General features: G+C 38.8%; 2 protein-coding genes, 1 long non-coding RNA gene and 1 pseudogene across 3 annotated transcripts; 1 reads left to right on the top strand and 3 right to left on the bottom strand.

Moving 5' to 3' along the window:
* Positions 1-1165: 1165 nt before the first annotated feature.
* LOC149252505 (cytochrome P450 750A1 pseudogene) lies at positions 1166-3020 on the top strand (annotated as a pseudogene).
* A 567-nt stretch (positions 3021-3587) lies between these two features.
* On the bottom strand, positions 3588-12313 carry LOC149252504 (protein kinase STUNTED-like). Its single transcript, XM_089454170.1, has 4 exons — positions 12074-12313; positions 5230-5343; positions 4974-5123; positions 3588-4302 (listed from the first exon to the last, which is right to left on the bottom strand). Exons 1-4 carry the CDS (start codon positions 12311-12313, stop codon positions 4024-4026), a joined length of 783 nt encoding a protein of 260 aa, XP_089310296.1. The 3' UTR covers positions 3588-4023.
* A 3808-nt stretch (positions 12314-16121) lies between these two features.
* Positions 16122-18248, bottom strand: LOC149252503 (uncharacterized). The gene is made up of 3 exons (XR_016266064.1): positions 17837-18248; positions 16556-16625; positions 16122-16238 (listed from the first exon to the last, which is right to left on the bottom strand). It is a non-coding gene; the product is annotated as an uncharacterized LOC149252503 (long non-coding RNA).
* A 628-nt stretch (positions 18249-18876) lies between these two features.
* Positions 18877-20998, bottom strand: LOC149252502 (uncharacterized). The gene is made up of 4 exons (XM_089454169.1): positions 20929-20998; positions 20346-20662; positions 19202-19760; positions 18877-19100 (listed from the first exon to the last, which is right to left on the bottom strand). Exons 1-4 carry the CDS (start codon positions 20996-20998, stop codon positions 18994-18996), a joined length of 1053 nt encoding a protein of 350 aa, XP_089310295.1. The 3' UTR covers positions 18877-18993.
* Between the last annotated feature and the right edge of the window lie 4551 nt (positions 20999-25549).

Here is a 25549-nt window from a genome sequence, read left to right as displayed (position 1 = left end):
GAAAGGAAGGAAAGTCAATATCAATCCTATAATAGAATTTTCGTTGCATGCAAGATTGATGATAGTTTGCAACTAGAAAATACTCAGTCTCGGAAGCACTACCACTAGTTCGTTGTAAAATTGGTGAAGGAGTCTCAGGTTTGTTGTTATTGTAATTTATTGTTCTGCATATCCCTTTAGTTGTAGACATTTTTCTATTAGTGTTATGTAGGAATTGTGGATTAATCATCTTCTAGATATTTATCTCCTCTCTAAGAATTCTAATTCTAGGAGGTGTATTTTTTTATGAATTTTACCCCATACCTCCAGTGCTTCTATTTGTCAGGATTGCCCTGCGCATTGAAGGTTTTAATCCTGTACACAAATTACCTACAAATGAATTCTTTAAAACAATAAAAAATAAAAATAAAAAATGGTGATAAGAGAAAATATACACAAAGATTTTTCTCATGGAACCCAAAACTAGGAAAACGAGATTGATTTTTCATTATATTCCTCTCAATTCTATAATGTATTATATGCATGCAAAAGCATTCATAATCCCCCAATCCAATATCCCTAGATTAGAACATAATTGTAGTTCCTTTAGTCAGATCTACAACTATGAGCAAAACCATCATGAGTAAAACCATGCACACAACTATGGGTGGGTCTGCCTACCAGACTTAGGTTCACCCAAAAAATACTAAAACATTGACGCAAACATCGTGTAGAGAGATATTTCCTCCATACAAACTCCCCAGCAAAACTGTCGAGACACTGCCTATCGAGGAAGATGCTCCATGGATGCCTATGTCGAGACACTGCCTATCGAGGAAGATGCTCCATGGATGCCTATGTGATGGTCATCCCACAATAGTCGGATGTGACGATGCTCATGGATGATTATGTTGATAGTCATCTGCAAAACCGTAGCTGCAAGATGTTCGATGTATGCATGAGATATACTGTGCAAAGTCTTAATGACTTGACAAATTTTTATTTCATGTACGGCAGTTGAACGGGATGTAAACGGAACAGAGGGCCCAGTAGCCACGTCAACAAGTCCAAGCAACCTGCAATGGAGATAAGTTCGGCGGATATTATAAAAATCTGACAGGGTCACAGTTTTGGAATATATCAAATCGATTCCATAAAGATGGCCGTCATGAAATGTCCATTTCAGGACAGCCTTCCAGATCCTCTTGTCCATAAATATGTGCTGGTTTCCAGCAGGAAGTCGAAAAGAGAAAAAAATGGATTCAGAAGAGACGTTGCTTATGAGGTTCGTTGGACAGCCCAGATGGGTATCGGCTACCACAGTAGGACTGCCGATACTAAGTTTGTTCATCATTTTTCTCTTCAAATATCATTTGAAAAGAAAGAGAGAAAGCAATCGAGATCTGCCTCCAGGACCCTTTCCATGGCCCATCATTGGGAATCTGCACATGTTGGGAGAGCTCCCTCACCGTGCCCTGAAAGACCTTGCAGACAAATATGGTCCCATTATGTTTCTGCGCTTATGCTCCGTCCCTACCGTTGTGGTTTCTTCACCTGAGATGGCCAAACTCTTTCTCAAAACTCATGATCTGGTTTTCGCCAGCAGACCCGCAACAACGGCAGGGAAGTACTTGTTGTACGGTTGCAAAGACTTGGGGTTCGCACCCTATGGAGATTACTGGAGGCAAATGAGAAAAATATGCGTTTTAGAGCTGTTGACTGCCAGGAGAATCGAGTCATTCCAGTGGCTGCGAGAGGAGGAAGTGTCTGCGATGATTCGCTCCATTTGGCAAGAAAGCCAGAAAGGGGCGAAGCCTGTTAATCTCAGCAAGGCGCTCTCGTCCCTGACGGCAAATATAATATGCAGAATGTTGATGGGCACAAAATGTTCGACGGAGGCGCTGGGTGGCTTTAGAGGATTCGCAGAACTGCTGCGAGAGGTGTCAATTCTAGCGGGTGCATTTTATATCGGAGATTACATTCCTCGTCTCGGGTGGTTGGATTTGCAGGGAATCAGAAGGCGCATGAAGAAAGTTCAGAGCGAATTCGACCGATTAACTGAGGGGATTATCATCGAACACATTGAGAGGAGGACCCAAAATGGTGGGGCAAGTAACTGCTTTGTAGAGGTGCTGCTGGACATATCGGAGAGTGGCAATGGAGTAATAAGCAGGAATGACATGAAGGCCCTTCTTTTAGACATGATGGTTGGTGGAACCGATACGTCGGCGGCTACATTAGAATGGGCCATGTTGGAGACGTTAAGGCATCCTGTTGTCATGAAAAAAGTGCAACAAGAGCTGGAGTCCGTGGTGGGTAACGATGGGCCACTAAAGGAGTGTGATGTGCCAAGTTTGGAGTATCTGAAATGCGTGGTGAAGGAGACGCTGAGGTTGCATTCCACGGTTCCGCTGCTGCTTCCCCGCGAGTCAATGGAGGAGTGTAGTGTAGCGGGCTACCGGATTCCTGCTAAAACGAGGGTGATTGTGAACGCGTGGGCTATAGGTAGAGATCCCGTCGTCTGGGGAGATGACGCTCTGGAGTTCAAGCCAGAAAGGTTTATGCATAGAGATATAGATGTGAGAGGTCAGAACTTCGAACTCATCCCCTTCGGATCCGGTAGGAGAGGGTGCCCCGGCATATCTGTGGGTCTTGAAGTTGTCGCCCTCGGACTCGCCAATCTGTTTCATTGCTTCGATTGGAGTTTGGAATATAGAGATGGAGTTGAGGAGGAGCCTGAAATATTTGGGACGACCATGCCACCACGCTTTCCGCTCTTTGCTGTCCCAACTGCAAGGATGCCAATCAGCTAGACACTTTAGGTGGTTAGGGTTAGTTCATTCTGAGCTTGCTTATTTGATTGGAAAATATTAGCGTTTGAACATAAATATATGCAATTATGTGTTCTTAAGTATTTGTTGATTGTTTCCAAGTATTTGTTGCTTGTTTCAATATAACTGAGGTTATGTAATTTTTAAGTCATATTCATTATGTTATCGCTGGTTAATTAATTGGAAAATTAAAGCTTTTAGTTTTTTTAATGGTGATAAATATTTGTTTTAAGATAATGGAAATTTTTATTATAATTTAGTTGTTAAAGTAGTAGTGGGATTGTTATTTTCAAATATAGGTTGATTTATTAGTGTTATTCAATAAAAATAGGTCACTTAAAATTATTTAGTTGGTGATTATTAAGAGATAGATTTTTACCGCTCACAAATATTTCTATGTTTTTGGTTATTAAATTGTTTTTATTCATTAGAAAAAGATAAAATCTTAACCAAACAAAAACACTTTTAAAACATACTCCAAACCTTTTAACAGTGACAAATATTATAATGCATATATATTTATAATAGATATAAAACTAGCAATTGTCCCAAAAGGTACAAAGAGAGGCCGATAGGATGATTAAACTAGAATTGTTGAATTTCTCTAGAAGAGATGTTGGTTCAAGCCTACAAGGAGCAAAGAGATTTGATGTTTGGACTTCTATGCTTTTTGGACACCATATTTCTTTAAATACAGCTTAATTTTTTAGAAAAGTTCAAGCCCAATGTAGTTCTGCCATGCAGACATACACTTAAATCGCTACTGGGTTTATGATATTGACAAATTCAAAGTAAACTGGTATGCAAGAGAATGTACCAAGCTAAACCACAAGTTACACATCTTCAGACCTGAAAAAGTACATAACAATGGTTTGGAAAATCAATAGCGATATCATAATTGCTTTTCCTTCCACACACATACAATTGCTCCAAAGGCAAGGACAAGAAAATTTTCAGCTCTAGTGAGCACCAGTGGGTCACTAAAATGAGTGACCACTAATGGCTTTCACATTTATACAAGGAATTGGCAAGGGATTTTACATGGACTCCACTCAACTTCAGACACAGCTTCAGCCAATATGCAGAGTGATTGAAATTGAACACAGCTAAGTAGTGACATTGGCTCACAGTAATACACCAAGTATAAAATATTGAAGCTTTTACAGAAGCAAGGAGTAAGAAAAATTATGAAGCTCAGAGAAGTAGATTTAAATCAATCAAAGCTTGTTGAACGGCTATAACGTCCATAGAAATAATCTTCCAAGGTTCTGCTCTCATGTACAAGATCTACACTTTGATCTGGACTACTGTTTGATACCAAATCATCATCAACTCCAAGCATTGCAAGTGATAGATGAGTTTGGATGTCACAACTCCCAGAGTTTGCTCCAGATTCATCCTCAATCAATTCATCTAATTCCATGGACATTGTCAATTGCCTCTTGGTCCAATAAGGTAGGACATCTCCTTCTCCTCGTAGTAATTTCAAAATCTGCAATAATAAGTTACAGACAAACAATGAGGAAGAATCAGTTCACGTTCTTACATTAACATTTATCCATTGTTTGAAATTTGACAAAGCCAGTTTAATGAAAAGGTAAGCCACTTTATTTGGGGAAACCAAAGCTTTCAATTCAAATCTTGCAATCCAGATTTCAACTAGGATAGTGATTTTCGGGAAAGATATATACTCTCTTGATATTGGAGTGAAAGCAAATATGCTGGCTCTTCTTGCCTATTCAGGGAGGGGTAATTTGCATACTGAAGCTTTGGTTTGAGATATGATGTAATCTCTTTTGCTAATATTCAATGAATCTTATATTTTATTAATGGAAAAAGAGATTATTGGCAATTGAGGCTTTGAATATTTTGCCATAATCCACCATCAACATTCAGGGCTAACCTGTTTAAGGGTGATGATTTTACAAATTGAACTACTGAACAAATGTTTAGATTACAACCCTAAACACTAGATCTAAACATCCTTAACTCTATGTCAGAAGGATATCAACTCGATATTTCATGTGCCATTCTTCGTTATGGGCAAAAAAAATTCTAGCACTACCTCCTCACAGGAAAGGAAACGTCTTCAAGCAAATAAATTTGACATAAGATCAGAAACTGAAACATATATATGCAACTAAAGAGAATAAGAGTAATTACTCTGTTCATTCGAGGTCGAAACTGAGCTGCCTGTCTCAGACAACATGCTGCACCAATGACCATTCTCTTCATCTCGCTCATGTCATAAGCATCTTCCAAAAGTGGATCTGCAAGTTCTTTTATAGAGCCAGCCACCAGTAATGGCCTTGCCTAAATTTTGAAATTTACAAGAGATTAAGATTCTGAACCAAGACAAAGAAACCAAAAGAATCCAAAATTATCAAACACAAAACAAGCAAGGACACTGGAGCCCTACCCACATAACCAGGATTTCTTGGCCTTTAGGATTCTTGTCATTGATTGGTTTTCTTCCAGTTATTAGCTCTAGAAGAACTACTCCAAAGGAATACACGTCCGTCTTCTCATTAACCTTGCCATACATGAAATATTCTAGAGCCAGATACCTGAAATATGATAGCATCTAGTTTTATGAAGTCTTGATTATAAATGACATTTATTTTCCTAAGGAAAGAGCTGGTGTAAAGAAAGAAATGGATATTTACCCAAATCTACCTACAACATCACTGTTATCGGGAAATCTAGTGTCTATGTAGAGCTGCTAGTCCCACTAAGATGGGTAGCTATCTTAGAAACAAACAGATTAAAGTTACTTTCGTTTTCCTTTATGAGAAGTAGATAGGAGAGGATCAAAGAATACCAACCTCGATCTTTCGCTCGGTTCTTTGTTTGTTCCTTCTCCTCACCGACAGGTCTTTGCCGCTTCTCCCTTGACCACTCCACCTCAAAGAGTACCTGTAAAGTCAAAGCAACACAATACCTTCAAAGTGCAGAGATCTACAATCATAAGCAATATAGGACCAGATGTATATTGACCACACAAATGCATATACTATCAGACATACAAGAATGTGGAGGAAAACTTGAATAGATTTATTGATGTAAAGATTAGAAGAGAGGATTACAACCCATTGATCTGACCCAGCGTCATCCTCCCAACATGAAAACCCTTCTTCACCTCATGAAAAGCTTAGATCACCCAACACTATGATATTCCACCAGGAAACCAACAACACTTCCTTACAAGATACAAAATTCCAGCCTCTAACCTTTGGATCTCTGGGATGAGGGATCCATATATAGATATTTGCAGAGGTGTGAGTCAGCTCTGGGATTTTAATTAGTGTCCTCTCTCTGATAGTTCTTGGTTTCACTTGGAGATTTCATTGATCTCTTACTCATCCCTGGGCGAATTCTGAGAGGCAAGTGTCATATGAGAAGTTTCTAGAAGATTCCTTAATCATCCACTTAGCAAACTATCTCTGCCACTTGTCTATTCTTGCTCATCGCACCCTATAGAAGGAATTTTCAGTATGCATCGCACCTCCCGTGTGTACAAGGTGAGATGCATCACACCCTGGCCATGGAGCAAGTAAGACCAGTTCTGAGTAGTTTTTCATGGAGAACTTCTGGGAGATGATGTAACCAGTTGACCTTGTTCCTTTAGGGTGTGAAACAACACTTTTAGGGACTTAAGAGCCCTTGGTTTATGGACATGTATGATTGGGGTTGTAGCTCCCAAAAATGTCTATAACAGTTGCCCCCTAAAGCATGAGGTCATTAATCTTTTGATGTCGGGTGAAATGCTTTATCATGAGGATCCGAGGTTTTTCGAGCTGGAAGGCGACTTGTAATAAGATACAATACAATACATTATCTTCATAATATTTTCATGATCTAGCTGAGGCGGGAATTCCCATGCTCAGCTTTATAAATTCATTTTCATGTACATAGGACAGACAACCGTCTGTGTAGCAAACTGATGATTCGGACGGAGCCATCATCCTTTGATTCAGATGATCATATGTCTAGTAATGATGTACATTTGATGTCTTTACTCCCCTGAATGTATCGCAGCCCAGATGGATGAAACTAGATCCGGGGTCTTCAAACTCGTTCAATCTTCGCCTGGAGTACAAGTTGATCCATGTGAAAGATGTTCTGGAGTCGAACATGGAAAGACATCACCTGATTACCAGCCAATGATGTAAGCTATTAACAGGCGCGAGAGGAATCACCGGTAATGATGATGACGCTCAAGGTACGTCGGTACAATTCACATGGTGTGAAAAGGGACTTGGCGTCGAACACCACGTAAAATCTTTCGGTTGAAGGCCATTGATGTAAACTTGTCGCCGGAAGTGAGAAACTTGCCATTGAGGCATGCAAGCTTCAAAGTACTAAAAGGGTTGTTCCTAGGTCGACTTCTTGGATAATGAGCTGATGTTGACAAGAAGTAACCCGTCGTAGGAGGGCCTTAATGAATCCCACATCTACGACACAGAGCGGAGCAAATGATTTTGGAGGTGAAAACGATTTGATGACACAAGGTTCAGGGTGGCGGTCATGAAAGAATGGAGCGTGAATGTATTGCAGCGGATGAGACACAGGTGAATTCTCTGAGCAACTTCTCTTGAACATACCGGCGACACTGAAATGGACTGGTAGTGTTAACCCCAAATATGGATGGTACGATGGACCAATGGTGATATGACTGGTGAACGAAATAACCCAACCCGACTCAGACGTGGAGTGAAAGTGTCATGTTCAAGAGCGACTTGCTACCAATAAAGTTTCTTCAAGTTTTCTTCCCAATTTTCCCTAGTCATTGCTGACCAGTACCTCTTTATTTTTATCAAGCTTGAGGAGGATAACATATGCTTGTTCTATAATTCACCCTTCGGGCGAACCCGTCGCTATGTTTTAACGAGCCTAGCGACAGTGAAACTCGTTCTCGTCTATATGGACAAGTTTGTCGCTATTGATTTTAATGAGTTTAATGACAATGATAACTCGGTCCTTTTTCAATTTTAGAGAGTCTGAAAAGGGACGGAAAGGAAACTCCAACAATCCTTTTTCATCATATAATCCCTTAAGTCCGAAAAAGTATAAAATAATACGAAAGGGATGAATTTTCAATAATTTTAATGAGCCGAACAAGACAAGCGCTCGATCTTTTTGTGTAATAATCCCTCAGGTCCAAAAAGATTAAAATCTAGAGGAGGGATAGCACTTCCGGTAGCTTTAACGAGCTGGAGAGGCCAATCGCTTGGCAATCTTTTCATATTTTATGAGTCAGATGAAAAGAGCTTAAAGGAGACTCGTTTTTTGAGGAACGAGTGATAATTTCGAGTAGCAGCTGATTCCAGGTAAGGTTTGGAATTTTCCAATCACGGCAGTGTCACAAGGATGGCTAACAAGATCACTCGTTGTAGATGTTCCTCAAAAGGGTAAACAATCAAATGGAGGCGTATGATCAGCTAAAACAAAGTGGAGGTGATGATAAGAACACGACCAAGGCTCAAAAGCTGATGATAATGCATTCACAATGGTTCTTTACCGGAGGTTGGTTCATTTTTTAATGAGCTTAAACTCTGGTGGAACATTTGCTCATTGCCAGGTTTAATTTTTAATGAGCTTGAACTTTGCGTAAAACTGCTTATGGCGGGTTTATTTTTTAACGAGCTTGAACCCTGTGGTAACACTGCTCGTGATAAGTTTGCATGCCCCCAACATAATATTGAAAATCGAGGTGCATGCCCCCTAAGCTTCATTGCATTCAAAACGGTGGTTGGAATGAAGGTTTACCTTTGAGATATTTGAAAGACTCGACTTGGATTTTACGAGATCGTAATCAAAGACTCGATTTGGAAAGGGAGTCGTTTCATTTTTTAATGAGGTTGACACAGTAAAAGAACTATTCTCATCATCCGCCGTATTTACAGTATTTGATAGAAAATCACAAACTGAAGGATGATTAAGGTTGCTGGGTAATCTGGAAGATGGGAATGATGGTGGTAATCTTCCCATGGTGCCTCTCCTATCATCATTGATGGATTGGTTCCTTCATCTGTAGAATCTACATGCGACTAAGGATCTGAAGAGGTTCCATATTCCTTAGACCTATCTATCTAAACACTTGATGAGCATTGATTTGGGTTTGCCCCCAGGCCAAGAAAATTGATTGCTACAATATTTCTAAAATGGCGATGATCCATGTTGTCAAAATGTTCAGGAATCTTCTGAATCTTTTAGATATAGAAGGTATCATATTACAGGTTTCCACCGTGGCCACTTCTGCCAGATTACTTGGAGGCAGTAGGGCGAAAGTACCCATTAAGGCAGGGTCTTTTAGGAGCCCTACTCCGATATTTTGAAGCAGATGATTGCTTCCGTGGATCATTGGAATGCTTCCCGTAACTTGTGAACTGTTGGGGAGAAATGTTTGTTGGTCAACGATTGTAATTCCTCCTTGGAAGGGAAATTCAATCTTCCTGAAGTAGGTCGACACAACGGCAGCCATGGCGTATATCCAGGGCCTTCCCAGTAGGATGTTGTAATCAAGGTTTTCATCGATAACTTCAACATCAATTTCTACTATTTTATCCCCCAGTTCGACTTGTAAGTTACGTAAAATCCCATATGGGGTGTATGTTCATCCATCAAATGCTTTTAATGTCGTCGACGATCGCGACAAGGGTGGAGATCCTAAATTTTTCCAGAAACTCATCGACATAATACATGTAGATGCCCCCTCATCAATAATTGTTCGATGAACAGTTTTGTTGAGGGCTTTCACTTGAATAAGGAAAGATAGTTGAGCTGGTAACTGAGGGTCATATCCTTTGTGATTAAAGGACACAAGATTGGAATCTGTTGGGTCAATCCCACCTATCGCTGATAATAAAGCCTGCTTTTGGGAGTGGCAATTTTGCAGTACCTCAAGTGTCGACATAGCGGACGGCGATTGGGCCAGATCCTCCACTATATATAATGCTATGCTCCTATGGAATGAGGATTAAATGTCAATTTGTGTACTACTCCCTTTTTCGATTTTATCGTTAACTCAGGAGTGATGGGTGGCACAACTCTGGTCGAAGTTGTTGTCGAACTACTAGGTTGATCATTATCCTTGTTGTTCGATATCTGTGGATTCCCATAATCTTTATTCCTTGTCGATATCAAAGCATCATTTTGCTGCTTCGAAACAGACAACATTAGCACTTGGGACAGGGAAGCATTGTCGCTGGCAACCATATTTGTTCCTGGGTTCAGAAACGGATCAGTCAATACTACCGAGGTTTTTGAACTCTTTAAGAATTTTCTAAGCTCGGCTTTTTATGGACAATCTTTCATCTAATGATCCTCATCACATATAAAACATGGATGACTTGGTTTCCTATCTCCAGGAGAGTTTGCAGAATATTTTTCAGGAGACAACTCCTCATGTTTCTTCTTCTTCCCTTTCTTTTTCTTCTTGCCTCCTGGTTGCTTTGGTTCTTTGCCTTTGTCAGTCGACACAGCATTCACCTCTGAGGCGAGAAGTTCTTCATTTGCATTTTGACTTGAAACCGTACAGGCCTTCTTTGATGTAGCCTTTACGGTTTTCGTGCTAGTCGTACCTATCACGCCATTGCTGGCATGAGAGTCTTTGTTTGATTTAGGAGGGGGAGGAACGGAAAATTCCGGTCTGGGAGCATTAGGGATTTTATCGTAGAGCGTGCCAGACTGAGTATAGATCAAGTCTAGATATTGTGCATGAGAAATAACTTGCTCTTCAGTGATGACTTCTCCCTTTGCCACATCTTCCGTAATAGAAGGTAACAATGACTTACTAAACCATTAAGCTAACAACTGATTAGGAACATATGTTTTTACCATTCTACGACGACGTCGCCACTCATGAATATGATTAGATATGTGAGTGGCCGTCGTTTGTTTGAAATTGGTAAGAAGCTCTGTTCCCGTTTCGTACCTTATAGGTAACTGAAAATGGGTTAAAAAGGTTGTGGCTAGGGTACTGAAGTTATCAAACGAAGCTCTAGGCAATTCGATATACCATTTTGCTACTGGACCAGTTAACGTTCGCTGAAAAAGGCGAAGCCTGATCAAATCATCATTGAGAGTGTTGGATGAACACCACAAATGAAATGTCATCACATGATTCGATGGGTCTTCACCTGGATTTCCATTAAATTTAGGAATATCTGACAGAAGTTTATGTGGAATCACTGGCCACCAGGGGGCATAAGCAATTGGATCGTTCGTTAGCCGATTTAGATCCGGTAACTCTAAAGTCGCCACGAAAGGCAACTGTTGATTTAGGTTCGGCGAAGTATACCTAGGATAGGATGGGATCGCCTGAGCAGTTGGTCTTTGCATACCAACATAATGCATTTGATGCTGGTTACTTTGGTAAGGTTGATGGCCATGACCATTATGATATGATTGATGTTGACCATTTTGAATATACGGCTGCCCCTTACTTGCAAGACTTGTTGCTTAGATCCTCAGTAAGCTTGTTGGAATTGCGGTTGTTGGTATTGTACCAGCCATGGTTGTGAAGCCATGAGCTGTTGTCTAGTACTGACTATTTGACCAAGATGAGGGGTAATGGTCCCCATTTGAACCTGGGTCATTCCACTAGTTGGTGATTGCGGTTGCGTCGCAGGGACAAGAGGTTGTTGTATTACGACCTGAGAAACCTGAGGTTGGCATACAACAGGCAACGCTTGTACTTGCGACACCGTCACAATAGCCAGCGTAGTGGGGATATTTGACATAGGTAAACTTTGTTGCATCGAGTATACAACTCTTGGTTGTTGAGGCAGGATTGGCACCCAACCGCTAGATGTAATTCCAGCATAACCTGAATTCTGTTGTGAACTCTCGTATGGTTGTTCTCCCGAAGGAGACAATGAAAGGGTATACTGCCCTCCATACGGTGGTAATCCAGTGCTCAAAGGAATGATTTGCCTTTGGGGACCAGATTGCCCAAATTGACACTGCGAAGGATCAATTTGCTGAGACTCAACATAAGAGATTCCAGATACTATTCCAGACAAACAAATGGGAATAGACCATATTGTCGAAACAACCCCTAGATGGACTCCATCCAGCGATTGAGAGCTAGTTGGGACAGATGGTACGCCGACGAACATTGTCGGAGTAGCAGCAGGAAGTTCTGCTGTTGCTGTGTTAGATGACACAGTCCTAGATGTCGACGGTTGTTCAGACATATTTAGTCTATCCAAAAGATTCCTTAGCGATTCTTCAGGAACTTCCGATTGCGGGAGACTAACTTCTGATGAAGAAGGATATAGGGTGATCCCAACTCCGAATTGCGATGGAGCACTAGATGGAGGATCCTCCACAATCTCTTCTATGGAAATCAATCCAGGCAGAAGAGGCAGACCGTCAGGTCTGTAAAATATTTCCGGTGCCGAAGAAGATATAGGTTCTGCAGCGACAGATGTTCGGGGAACAATACCTTCCGAATTAGCTGTAGATGGAGCCGGTTCAGGAATATAAGTGTTCACCATCACACTAGGATCAGTTGTAATGTCCTTTTGTGGCTGCGGAATTTCTTCTGTAGAGGCAGGGATACCGGAAATGTTCGGAGTAACCGGAGTCTCTGAGGATGTCGGAGTATGTGTTCCGACCAAACTAGGGGACTTTGATACAGTTAAACGAGTTTGCTTTGTCCGAAATAGTTTCGTTTCCGGAGTCAAAGACGGTTGACTCATAAACCTCTGCGAACGACGGGGTTTTGATTGACTTTCTTCCACGATTGCGAATTACTCGATCAACTCAAAATAAAGGGGAAAATTATTTCGAACTAAATGAATTTTAGACACTTTGACACAAATTGTTTTTTCAATTTTTAAGAGTCGAGAAAAAACAAAAGATGGCTCTAGTTGCCTTCGATTTTTAATGAGCCTGAAGTGACAAGTGATCAGATGGACCTTTTCCTTTAAGGAGTCTGAAAAGGAACGAAAGAGACTACTATGGAAATCTAGACAGAGAGATTACCAAACCAATCGTAAAACTACAGAATACTTTTTACGGTACGACAGTCAATCTTCCCGAATGTTGTGTTCAGTGCATTGCGATCGATAGGGTGGCAGACTCAGCTTCCTAAGGATAAAGGATATAGCCTATTGTGGTCTCCCAATATATACTCGACGGTATGTGGGAGCACAAGTCCGTACTGGCACTTGTCGTCTCAAAGAGGAGGAATCACCCAACCAGCAATGAAAGCGATAGTTACCAGGCTTTACGACGCCGGAATACGTCTCTAGCCTAGACTTCTAAATGTTGTGCGTTAGGTTCCAAAGCATTTTTATGTTCATTGAATTTATTTTACAGTTGATCTTGCTTAAGAAATTTGCCTTTTAGGTTCACTGCGTGATGTAGATATATAATTCCTAAAATGCAGTCTAAGATGATAAACAATCGTTTAATCTTCTTTTTGCAATGAAAATCCTAGCTACTAAGGAAAGAGAAATGAGATTCTTTCAACATAGAGCACAGAGCACACACTAGATGCACTGTCCTAAATCAAACCAATAAGCAGTCTAAATGCAAATGCACATGCATGTATTTGTTTTTCACTTTCTTAATGTGTGAATGACAAAAAGAATGCTGAGCACAAATCTAAATTATCTTTTCAAAGTGACAGTACTAACAAAATTCTCTTCAAAACGAAAGGAAGATAATGACAACACTTTGCGATTTTGAATCGAAAACTACTTTCGACACTTGAAAAACTACTAATTCAAATCAAATACAAGAGTAACAGTATAATCGACCATCAAGAACAATAAGATTCTTTCCTTTGACTGAAAACGACACTTGCGACACTTTCAAATCAAGAAACGACAGTTCGATTATGCTACTTCTTTGTAAAAGAGAACTGAAAATGGCGCACAATACATAAAAACATTCACAGTTCTTTGCACGATGGAGGCGGAATGATGGAAAGGAAGGGGGTTTCCACAGTGGTATACTGATCACAGACAGCAAAACTCCTGAATAGAGCTGAAGAGAGTGAAGAAAAACCAAAGTCTGGAGGCAAAATTAGCCTTATCTGATCATCGCACCTGTTACACAGGGAAACAGGTATGCATCCCACCTACTGCACACGGGAGGTGTGATGCATACTGATTTCCTTGAAGAGAGGGTGCGATGGTACCAGTACGAGACTTTAACTTGGTTCTTGATCATAGTTTGCAGCTCAGTTCAGGGATTTAGGCCAAGCAAGTGGTAGTCAATAAATGTAAATCACAGGGGCTAATCTAATGAGGTTACTAGAGCCACCACCAGGGCAATTAGAATGTTTGTAAATCGATTGTTCAGTCTATAAACAAAACTCGGAGATAGACTGAAGCAGCATTAATCTACTTTGCACTTGCATAGCAAATGAAGTTCGAAGGCTAGCTGGCTTAACTTAAGGCTCCGTCTGTAAGTTTATAAAGAAAACAAGTATAAACAAGCAAACAAGCTATTTGATCCCCAGTGGAGTCACGATTTTGTTATCTGGAAATCTAGTGTCTATGCAGAGTTACTAGTCCCACTAAGACGGGTAGCTATCTTAGAAACAAACAGATTAAAGTTACTTTCGTTTTCCTTTATGAGAAGTAGATAGGAGAGGATCAAAGAATACCAACCTCGACCTTTCGCTCGGTTCTTTGTTTGTTCCTTCTCCTCACCGACAGGTCTTTGCCGCTTCTCCCTTGACCACTCCACCTCAAAGAGTACATGTAAAGTCAAAGCAACACAATAACTTTAAAGTGCAGAGAATCATAAGCAATATAGGACTAGATATATATTAACCACACAAATGCATATACTATCAAACATACAAGAAAGTGGAGGAAAACTTGAATAGCTTTATTGATGTAAATATTAGAAGAGAGGATTACAACACATTGATCTGACCTAGCGTCATCCTCCCAGCATGAAAGCCCTTCTTCACCTCATGAAAAGCTTAGATCACCCAACACTATGATATTCCACCAGGAAACAAACAACACTTCCTTATAAGATACAAAATTCCAGCCTCTAACCTCTAGATCTCTGGGATGAGGGATCCATATATAGATATTTGCAGAGGTGTGAGTCAGCTCTGGGATTTTGATTAGTGTCCTCTCTCTGATAATTCTTGGTTCCACTTGGATATTTCATTGATCTCTTACTCATCCCTGGGCGAATTCTGAGAGGCAAGTGTCATATGAGAAGTTTCTAGAAGATTCCTTGATCATCCACTTAGCAAACTGTCTCTGCCACTTGTCTATTCTCGCTCATCGCACCCTATAGAAGGACTTTTCAGTATGCATCGCACCTCCCATGTGTACAAGGTGAGATGCATCGCACCCTGGCCATGGAGCAAGTGAGATGATCCAGTTTTGACTAGTTCTGAGTAGTTTTTCATGGAGAACTTCTGGGAGATGATGTAACCAGTTGACCTTGTTCCTTTAGGGTGTGAAACAAAACTTTTAGGGACTTAGGAGCCCTTTTTTTATGGACATGTATGATTGGGGTTGCAGTGCCCAAAAATGTTTATAACAATCACTACATGTGATATATGCAAATGTTGTTGAAGCCCATTTGGCCAGCCCAAAATCTGACAACTATTCACAGAATATCTTTAGTTAACGATCCATCGAAAGATGATTTGCTAGCTAATGATCAAGCAAATCTTATTATAACATCTCCAACCAAAAAATACAAACAATTGAATAGAAGCTGGAGAACTTGTTTCTCTCACAAAGATCAAGATACATGAGGTTCAAAGTCTTCAGAAAGCAAAATATTAGATTATTTCACATCTCTATGGATGATAGGATGAGAACAACCTTCATGTAGATAAGTCAAAGCTTCAACAATTCCAATGGCCACTTTTAGCCTATCTTTCCAAAGAGCCTGTGGTTGTCCTTTCCTCCTATAACCCAACTTTTTTTGAGAACTGGGAACAACACTTAACACTAAAAAATAATAAAAATCTCCAAGGACGTAACATGATAAATGCATGAAAATTGGCATACTACATACCATAAAGAGTTTCTTCCAAACTTCCTCTCAGTAACAAGTTGTAGACCAAAAAGTACTCCTTCTCTTTAACACAGTAACCAATTAAGGAAACAATTTCTTCGTTATGGGCAAAAACAATTCTAGCACTAACTCCTCACAGGAAAGGAAACGTCTTCAAGCAACTAAATTTGACATAAGATCAGAAACTGAAACATATATACACAACTAAAGAGAATAAGAGTAATTACTCTGTTCATTTGAGGTTGAAATTGAGTTGCCTGTCTCAGACAACATGCTGCACCAATGACCATTCTCTTCATCTCGCTCATTTTAATGTACATACAAACTGCTGGGTAGTTAAAAAGAGGAATCTAATTGTAGCAAAATTTAGGGCGAACAACAATCACGCCTGTTCTAGCTTCACTAAATTTGTACCTGCACGGTCCAATAGATATGCTAAGAAAACTATCAAAACATTTTTAAAGACATTCTTATCCACCCAAAATTTCCAAAGTCATAGACTGTTGAGAAGATATGATAACTGGCTAGATTCGATGTAAGGAAATGTGCATGGTGGATATCTAATTTTCCCTATTCATTATAGAAGTTCAATCATAATGAAATCAGGCACAGTTCCATAAGAGTCTAAGATAATACGATCAATGCAAATACAACTGAACCACATGCAGTTAATTTCAATGAAAGCACTAAAACAAGATAATTCATGCTAAAATTCTGAGATGAATATATACCCCTTATCAATAAGAAAGTTTTTAATTGCAATAGGAAGAGCAGCACCACCACGACTGTGGACTCCAACTCCTGCAACAGAAAAAAATACAAAGAGATGAACAACTCCTGCAACAACAAAAAATACAAAGAGATGAACTTACATATAAGGATGATAAACATTTAACAAATATAACACAAAACAACAAGCATATATATACTATATGAAACTATATTTTGCTGTGAGAGGAATCTGCTATCCATAATGAGATGATGCCCATCACTAGATTAGATGGAGTCACATCATACTGGACAACAGACAACAAAAAATCACAGTTTCATGGATATAATTGTTTTTCCCTTGCATATTTCCAATATAACGACTTGTCCAATCGCTCTATCTTTTCCCTTGCATATTTCCAATATAACGACTTGTCCAATCGCTCTATCTTTTCCCTTGTGGCAATATCTTGCAAATAGAGCAGAAACCAGTAAAACATATACTGTTTGAAACTATATTTTTGCTGAAATAGGAATCTGCTTTCCATAATCAGATGATGCCCATCACTAGATTAGACTCAGTCACATCATGTTTGACAACCGACAAAACAAGAAATCACATTTTCATGGATATAATTGTTTTTCTCTTGCATATTTCCAATATAAGCACTTATCCAATTGTTTTATATTTTCCCTTGTGGCAATATTTAGCGAATAGAGCAGAAAACAACAAAACATATATCATTTGAAACTGTATTTTTGCTGAGATAGGAATCTTCTATCCATAATCAGATGATGGCCATCACTAGATTGGACTAACATCATATCGGATAACAGACAGAACAGGAAATCACATTTTCATTGATTCAATTGTTCTTCCCTTGCATATTTTAATATAAGGACTTATCTAATTGCTCTATATTTTCCTTGTGACAAAATCTTGCAAATATAGCAGATTGTGACAAAATATTGCAAATATAGCATAAAACAACAAAACATAGTGTTTGAAACTGTATATTTGCTGAGATAGGAATCTGATATCCATAATCAGACGATGCCCATCACTAGATTATAGTCAGTCATGTCATACGATGCTCATCACTAGATTATAGTTAGTCACATCAAAATTTGACAGCAGACAAAACAAGAAATCACAGTTTCATTGATCTAATTGTTTTTCCCTTGCATATTTCCAATATAAGGACTTGTCCAATTGCTCTATGTTTTCCCTTGTGACAGTATCTTGCAAATTTTTAGAACAACCAACAATTGATTTCAGATGAAACAGTGAAGTAACTTCTTACCTGTTATGACTTGAAGTTCAGATGGCCTCCAAGTTCGCAAGGATAATAATCCCAAAGATTGTTTCTCTGTATTGAAATTGCTTCGCTGGTTTGTTCCTGGACCAGATGGGGTAGAAGTATTGTATTCAATCATTTCCAATTGCAATTCCAAGGCCTACACCGCTTCTGCTGCATGAAGCCCATACAGGTGTATTTTTGCATGGACAAACCTAGCATTTAGCACAATTGCATTGGGCAGATTGAACTCGGAAACATTTTGGACAATATCGCAAAGGGCGATGGTGCAGAAGGAGATACTGACAGTGATTTTTATTCAAGGTGACTGGAATGAATTCACTTCATCTCACTTATCAAAATGGAAATGGCATGGGATTTTCTCTATATATTCAAAGTGAGTTACGAAATAAAAGCCTTTCTCCTCCTGAGTTTTATTTCGAAAAACAAAAAATACATTTTTGTTTCTGATTGAAATGAAAATCTAGAAGAGGAAATGGTTTGCATGTCAAAGATAAAGATGCTCTTTTAGGTTTTTCCACTTAAACTACTCTGTTAACCTATTTGGTTTTACAGAACAAAAAATAAAAAATAAAAAATAAAAAATCCCATGATAGATATGCATGCCTCCGTTCTGTTGCTTTAATCTTATTTTATCTCTGATCTAAGGGATTTTTTAATGACTAAGGGATTATGTTTGGCCACCACCATATATTTTCTTCTTTAAATACTGAAAATTATGATGTTTATCCCCCTCCTCCCCACCACTAATCTCTAATACCTCAATTATTCCCACTCATAAAACACACTATAGCAAAATGAAGATTACTCAAAGAAATTGTTCTGCTCTTACAGAAGAAGAATAGATCAGCACACTATTTAGTGATAATGCTCTTGCAGCTTTGCCTGCAAAGCAAATCTGCCTACATAATCGTCATCATAAACATGCACTGATTAAAATACTATCATGGCTTCAAGAGTAACTACATCATCAAAATAAACATCAAACTGAAGATGATCTTGTATATAATATGACTCACTGAAGCAGTTTTTTTAAGGCCTGAACATGTTCTCCTCCTGTGTAGCTGAGTCACTTCCTCATGTCCCAAATGCCACTAGTTCTAGGAACAAGTTCACTGTAGTGACCTAAGACGGGGTGATGATCACACTACAATAGTTTTAGATGCCTGCTTCTGTTTTTCAAAGCTATCCCGTGCTTGTGCTTTCAGGTTGTTATCAGCAATAACACTATCTTTTCTTGAATCTTCACCTGCAAAGGGAACATTGTTAACTTCTCTACTTTCATAATGATGGTTCCAAGGGAAGATAGATAACTTATTGGGGTGACAAACATATCAGTTTCTAAATTACCTTTTTGGGAGTGGATCATTTTCGTGTCAGGGGACTGACATTTTGTTTTATATCCTCCATTAGATTTTTCCAGATGGATTGGACTTCTACTTTTCTTTGTCAACTTTGCTTTTGATGTGGCCGCTTTCGAAGTCCTTTTACTGCGTAAGCTTCCATCAAGTGTTTCTAATGAAGTACGGGCATCATTTGCTATAGATGAGGATTCCACATGGTTAGGACCCATGATCTTTGGCCTTTTTATTCTTTTTCCATCCAATGATATGTTATCTGAAGCAAGCTTTTCATTGTTAGAGCCATGATCTTTTAGGCCCTCTACAGTTGGTTCAGTAATATTTTCGCAATCATCATTCAATAAATGCTTATTCTTGTTTGGCCCTATCGATGCTACCTTGGAATGATTTTTAGTACCGTTAAAGCCATTCTCTTCTGGCCCTTCCTTGGCTTCTTTGAGATGATGCTCATTGGTAGTATCATTTAACAAATTTTTCACCTGCAGAGGATTTGTTAACACAACAGTACATTCGGGTTCCTCTGCTGTAGTTTGAGGTTTCTTTTTTCCCTGTTACACAACAAATGTACAATTAACTAAAGTTAGCCATCCCAAAACCAATAATAAAGTCACCTGAGTAAGTGGAACCTCACACTAAAACATTTTTTGTATGAATAGCAAAATAGACACCCTAAAAACTAAACATTACAATTATACTTCATAATGGTAACAAAACCCAAAATCACCACGAATCCCTTAAGTGTTCTGCTATTTATCCGTATTTTCAGCATTTACACCAGTCATAGACAACTTTGAGTGGTCAAAGGAAAAGTTGATGGACGTTGGATGTGAGGGGAACCTCTGAAGCCATTCTAGGACACAAGAATATGTCTTAGAGCACTATATGGTTTGGGGACTATGTTATATACATACTCAGATGGAAATCATTAATTAATGACCGGATTTCTTCCTTTCAGGTAGAAACAGAATTTAACAGCTTCTAGAAGCAGCAAAGATTACTCCATGGAAAGTAAAAGGTACTTAAAATAGTGTTAATAAAATGATTAAAAATGTTTTATAATATGTTAAAGCATGAACTGTGACTTTGCAAATTTAAAGGGGCCAATTGAAAAGATAAAGTGAGGATAGCATTACCTTTCTGGAAATCCTTCCCGTGACCATATTTGCCACACAAGTTCCGTTATTCTCTTCATTCCTCTCAATCTCCACACTCTGCAAACTTCCAAGTGGTTGCTGATTATCGCAACTGGAAACGACATGAAACCGGGGAGAGGAGCGAGTTGGACCAAGACCTGAGTGCTTCTCTTTTGATCTCGTGGAACTTACATCCTTGTTGGCCTGTCTCTGCCTCTTTTTTACCCTTTGTTTAGTTAACAAGGCCTTTTCATCTGCTGTGATCGCCTCACAAATAAGCTCTTTCAGCTTCCCTTGAATGTCGATTTGCAGCCTTGCTTGAAAACAAGCGATGATAATATATGTTCATGCCTTCCCAATTATCAGTAATGATCACCTTAAAAAAATTCAATGGACTTCATGGAAATAGGCTGGCAAAATATACCTGAGCATCCGCAATGCTTCCTTTCGATGTTTCAAATATACATCATCTTCCTCCCATTCTAGCTTAGGGGGAGCAGTTGGCATGTGTCCTCTCGCAACTGTCACATGTAAATTTTCAAAACCCAAGGACTCAGGCAATAGAGGGCCACTCCTTCAGAACTCTGATCAGGTAGAGAATTTTCAACAGCTTCAGATGCGTCAGAGGGATCTGGATTCTCCGGCAACGTCATCACAATCATAAACTCCAGGGAAGCAGAGGCTTGTTCAAGCTCATACAAAGAAAAATTCATTCCACTATAAACCATGTAATAGATCAAGGTGTATTACATTGAATGAGCAATAATTGACACATTTATGGAAAGAAAACAAATAATGTATTATTAATATATGGTAAAGGGAGCATTACAACCATTTAAGCCTTGATGTTCGAAGCCTCATTTAGGTGAGTTTCCAATTCCTAGCCTTAACCTTCAAGCACCCGTTTCTCCTTAGAAAAATGGGCAACATTTGGGCAGACTTGAGCACTAGGAAGGAAACCGATCAATAGCCAATCAGTTGTGGATAGTAGGGATCTCATTTATAGGGAAGGAGAGGGAGTTAAGGATCCATAAAAGGAAGGTGAGGTTCCACATATTATCGGAAAGATCCATGAAAGTAGAATCAAGGACCAAGAATGGGAGATCTTGTTCCAATCCTGATTTGTTTGTAACTAGCTTGTCGTTCTCGAGACTTCTAGTAAGAGAAGTTTCTCATCCACTTTAGGAAAAACTTCCTGAAGAGTTTCAGCGTGGGTTTTCCTAATAAAAGCACTAGCAGTGTTAGGATAGTATAGTGCAATAAGGTACCAACACGGGTCACTAGTGATCCAAAAAGCACTGATCTTGAAAACAAGGTTTTTGACAAGTTTCTTAAGAATTCTTTCAAGGCAAGTTTTGTTCTTTTTTTAGGGATGTTTCTGAACATGTTTCATGGTGAATACACTGGCATCTTTCATCATTTTTACACTTCAGGATACGAGACGAGGAGTGTGAAAAAATACTATATAATAGGGTGGCCAAGTACAGTTGAACCAAAAGTAGGAGAGGAGGCCAAAGGCCATAAATTCACAAGAGGGTGAAAAGTGAGGAGGTTTCTATTTTTCGTGGTTCCATTATAATTTGAGTTATGTATTACGATCCCAAAAGGTACGTAGGAGTGAATTATGAAGCAATAAGACTATCTGTGACATTGTTGGAAGCAAACTTGCTCTTATGAAGTCATAATACCAGGCACTTGGGAATTCTCGATTCAAGAAATTTGGGTTTAGCTGTGAAAAATTGGTTGGGTGGAACGTGGTTCATCATTCTATGTTGTTGGGTTCATCTTGATAGGTTCTATCTTTTTAAAGTTTAAATTGAGTTATGAAATTATTATTAGTCTCTCATTTTCTGATAATGGTTAAAGTTCATCGAGTCAAGATGCTTAGAAAAGTACTTATTTAGTAGCTTATTTATACCGACGTTGAGAATAGGAGTAAATATACAAATATATCATATCAAGATTTATTTAATTGTTAATGGAAAATGGAAAAGTATTAGACATGTTCTACAATTTGTATATTGTTAATGGATGATTATCTATTACTTAGTATGTGTGTGTGTGTGTGTGTGTGTGTGCATGGAAGACAATTGTCAATATGACATTAGTAATTCATCTAAGAATTCTTTTTCTAACTCCCACTAACTATGGATTTTACAAACGGAACAAAAAGTAATTGTTATTTAATTATTCCATCAACTAGAAAATTAGAATGGCGTGTTTCCTCTTAAATAGGTGTTGATTTGCTACACAGGAAAAGGAAATGCTTATGTATTAACAAATTCATTTAATCAAAACAAAGAATCAGATGGAAAACCTCTAAAGAACTTGCCAGAGTTAGACAACGCATCATTCGCCCAAAGCTGAATATTTGAATCCCACAGGTGTTTCCTCTAAAGGAAAACCCACATGAAAAGTAATTAAAGAAAATCCTTATTCTTGTAAAATAGCAATTATGTATCCAATGCAAATTGTATAGGGTTATGCCAGTTCAACTAGCAGTGTCTTAGTTAGTAAACTGGTCGAAGGATCGAGTCTCCTCTTTATGACTAACCAAAATTAGAAACCCGTGATATAATTATGAAATTATTACATATTCACAACTATATAAATGGGGGGGTTGGGGGTTAATGCGAACATGGTTGAAGTGTACAAGTACCCATGTTACTTGTTTGTAGAATATTCGAGACATTTCCGTCACCTGAAGTTTAATATGTGAACTATCAGAGCATGGGGATTGAATACAACATCATTTCGTCGTAAGGGCCTATAAATAAAAAGTATACAATCTCGTTAAGGAGGCCATCCACATCACAACAACAATAAATGAAAAATCACTGAAATACCATTTAGCACTAAACTAGTTAGGTTGTATGAATCGATGTCTTTAGGCCTTGAAAGACCCTATCCCTTCACTCATGGCCTATGACCACTAGAGTCATTTAAACAAGACCAACATAAAGAAATAAAATAACAAATGTGTATACCATCAAGTAATAAACCCTTATGCAAGATCCCAAACGGTTAAATTTTCAATATATCTGGCATATTATAGTCTCCTAAAATGCTTCAAAACAGAACACGAAACACAAAGGGATCTTATAAGAAAGAAAAATCCAACCACTTATTTATAGTAATAACTATAAAAATGTTACATGCCCATACAAGGAAAACTAAAGCCACTTCCAATAGCATGCACAACTGCTCATCAAATAACTAAGATAAAATATTGAAGCACTCTTGTGAATCCTAGATAGATCCACCCAACATAGATCACTGTGGGGTTTTCATCTCGGGATCAAACTGGAATCGACCAAGCCAAATTCTCAAGAAAACACAATAAAATAGACAAACTCAGGATACTCCCAATACCTAGGTTCTATCCTATTTTATAAGCTTTATGGCCTCTCTAGAAACCTTTTTTTATTGTTTTCCCTCGAAAAAAATGAAGGAAAATACCATGGGAAAATACCATTAGTAGATTCCATCCATTTAAACCATATCAAGAAAAGGGAATATTACAAATCCTCCCACCCAAATATTACTTTCCCTCAAGCAATCCACTTCTATCCATAGTAGAAGCATTTATACATTGATATGAGGATCCCATACAAACTAATGTTCTATCCCATTCCTCCATGGTAAATGATCCTGAATGGATCCTTCGATACCTCTATACCAAACAATCCTCCGACCAATCCCGCCCTTAACAAATCCACCTAGATTCCAATTCCACCTAAGTCCTGGGACCTGTGGGTTATAATACCATCTCGGCCCTCCATCACTGTCCGTGCCTAAGAGCCCAAGCTATAATATGCCCTTGGCTCATAGTATCCTCCTAGGAATCACTCCATCAATAGAGTTCCAACTCATAATCTCTCACCAATCCATCCCATGGGAAGGATCTAATGCATGAATTCCAGAACATGGAATAAGTCTACTATGCTTATATTGCCCAATGCTCAACTCATGCTACTCCACTTGATCACCCAACATAATCCTTTTGGATAACTCGAACCTACTCTCCCTAATGTATAAAGGTGGGTTGGTAGTTCCACAAGCTCTATCTATGTACTCTTGTAGAGGGCTTCTCTGGAACTCCCAATTGTGCTCCTCTCGTTTTCTTTTGAGGGACTTGAGATGTTCCTCTACACCAGACAACTTGGCTGCTGACTCAGCACATACCCCTATGAGCTTCTCAATTTTTATTTCTCTTGTAACACAGTGTCTTAGACTAGACATAATATCTGCTTCAACATCATAAGATCTATCTTGAAATTCTTGATATTTTCCCGAAAGTCATCTACTGGCGATTTTGGTGCCCTACTAAATGTTTGTACCTATCTGCAACAGATGCCCAACTATCACAACTTCAACTTGAGCCTTTGAATGGAATTTTGGAAATGGTTCATCCTACACACCACATCTATCATTCTCCCCCTCATGATCATTCTCATCATGTTGGTTCACTACTGATGGTTCCTCACTCAGGTCTCCCTGGTCTCCTCCATCTGTGAATACAATCTGTTGTTCATCCTCTCTAGCTGTCAAATAGAGATGCACTGGTGGACTGCAATCTATACTTGACTACTCATATTCTTTATGGACATTCTCTTGAAGACCTATGGACTTAGTTGTATAGTAGACTTCCTCATTAACACCAATAGATAGAATTTCCTCATGCACTTCTGAATGCTTGTCATCCTGTAAGTCACCCTGAATAATATCACACTGCTCCTCACCATCCTGAAAATCAATAGAACCAACTATAGAAGACTCCCCATGATTTGAAGGGATCTCCTCTTATTTTTTCCTTCTTGACTTCTTGCTCTCCTTCTTAGTTCATTCTTACTTTAGGTTTACTACATTTATTCTTGTTTCTTCTATCAATCGTTTTAAGTTCCTTCTTATTCGACACCCTTCTGAGAAATTTTATGTTTTGTATGATCAATTTCTCGACTAGATCATAGGTGGTTGGTGATACAATTAGTTCCTTTCTCCAAATGCTTAACAATTTAGATCTTAGTATTTTGTAGATGTCAGCATCTTCTTCTAATAATAAGGACATAATCCTTTGCATGATTATTTTGACACGTTTTGGATGAGATGATGTAATGTTGGTGTAAAATTTCTGGAGCAACTGAAAATTATGTCGTCACATTCTAGATTCAACATGAATGTGTCAAAGCTAAGCTCTGCTATAA

This window comes from Pinus tabuliformis, chromosome 7 (genome assembly GCF_031772625.1).
Source record: "Pinus tabuliformis cultivar Carrire ecotype Pingquan chromosome 7, CPIR1, whole genome shotgun sequence".
Taxonomy (NCBI): Eukaryota; Viridiplantae; Streptophyta; class Pinopsida; order Pinales; family Pinaceae; genus Pinus; species Pinus tabuliformis.
This window is presented reverse-complemented; position numbering and strand designations above follow the sequence as displayed.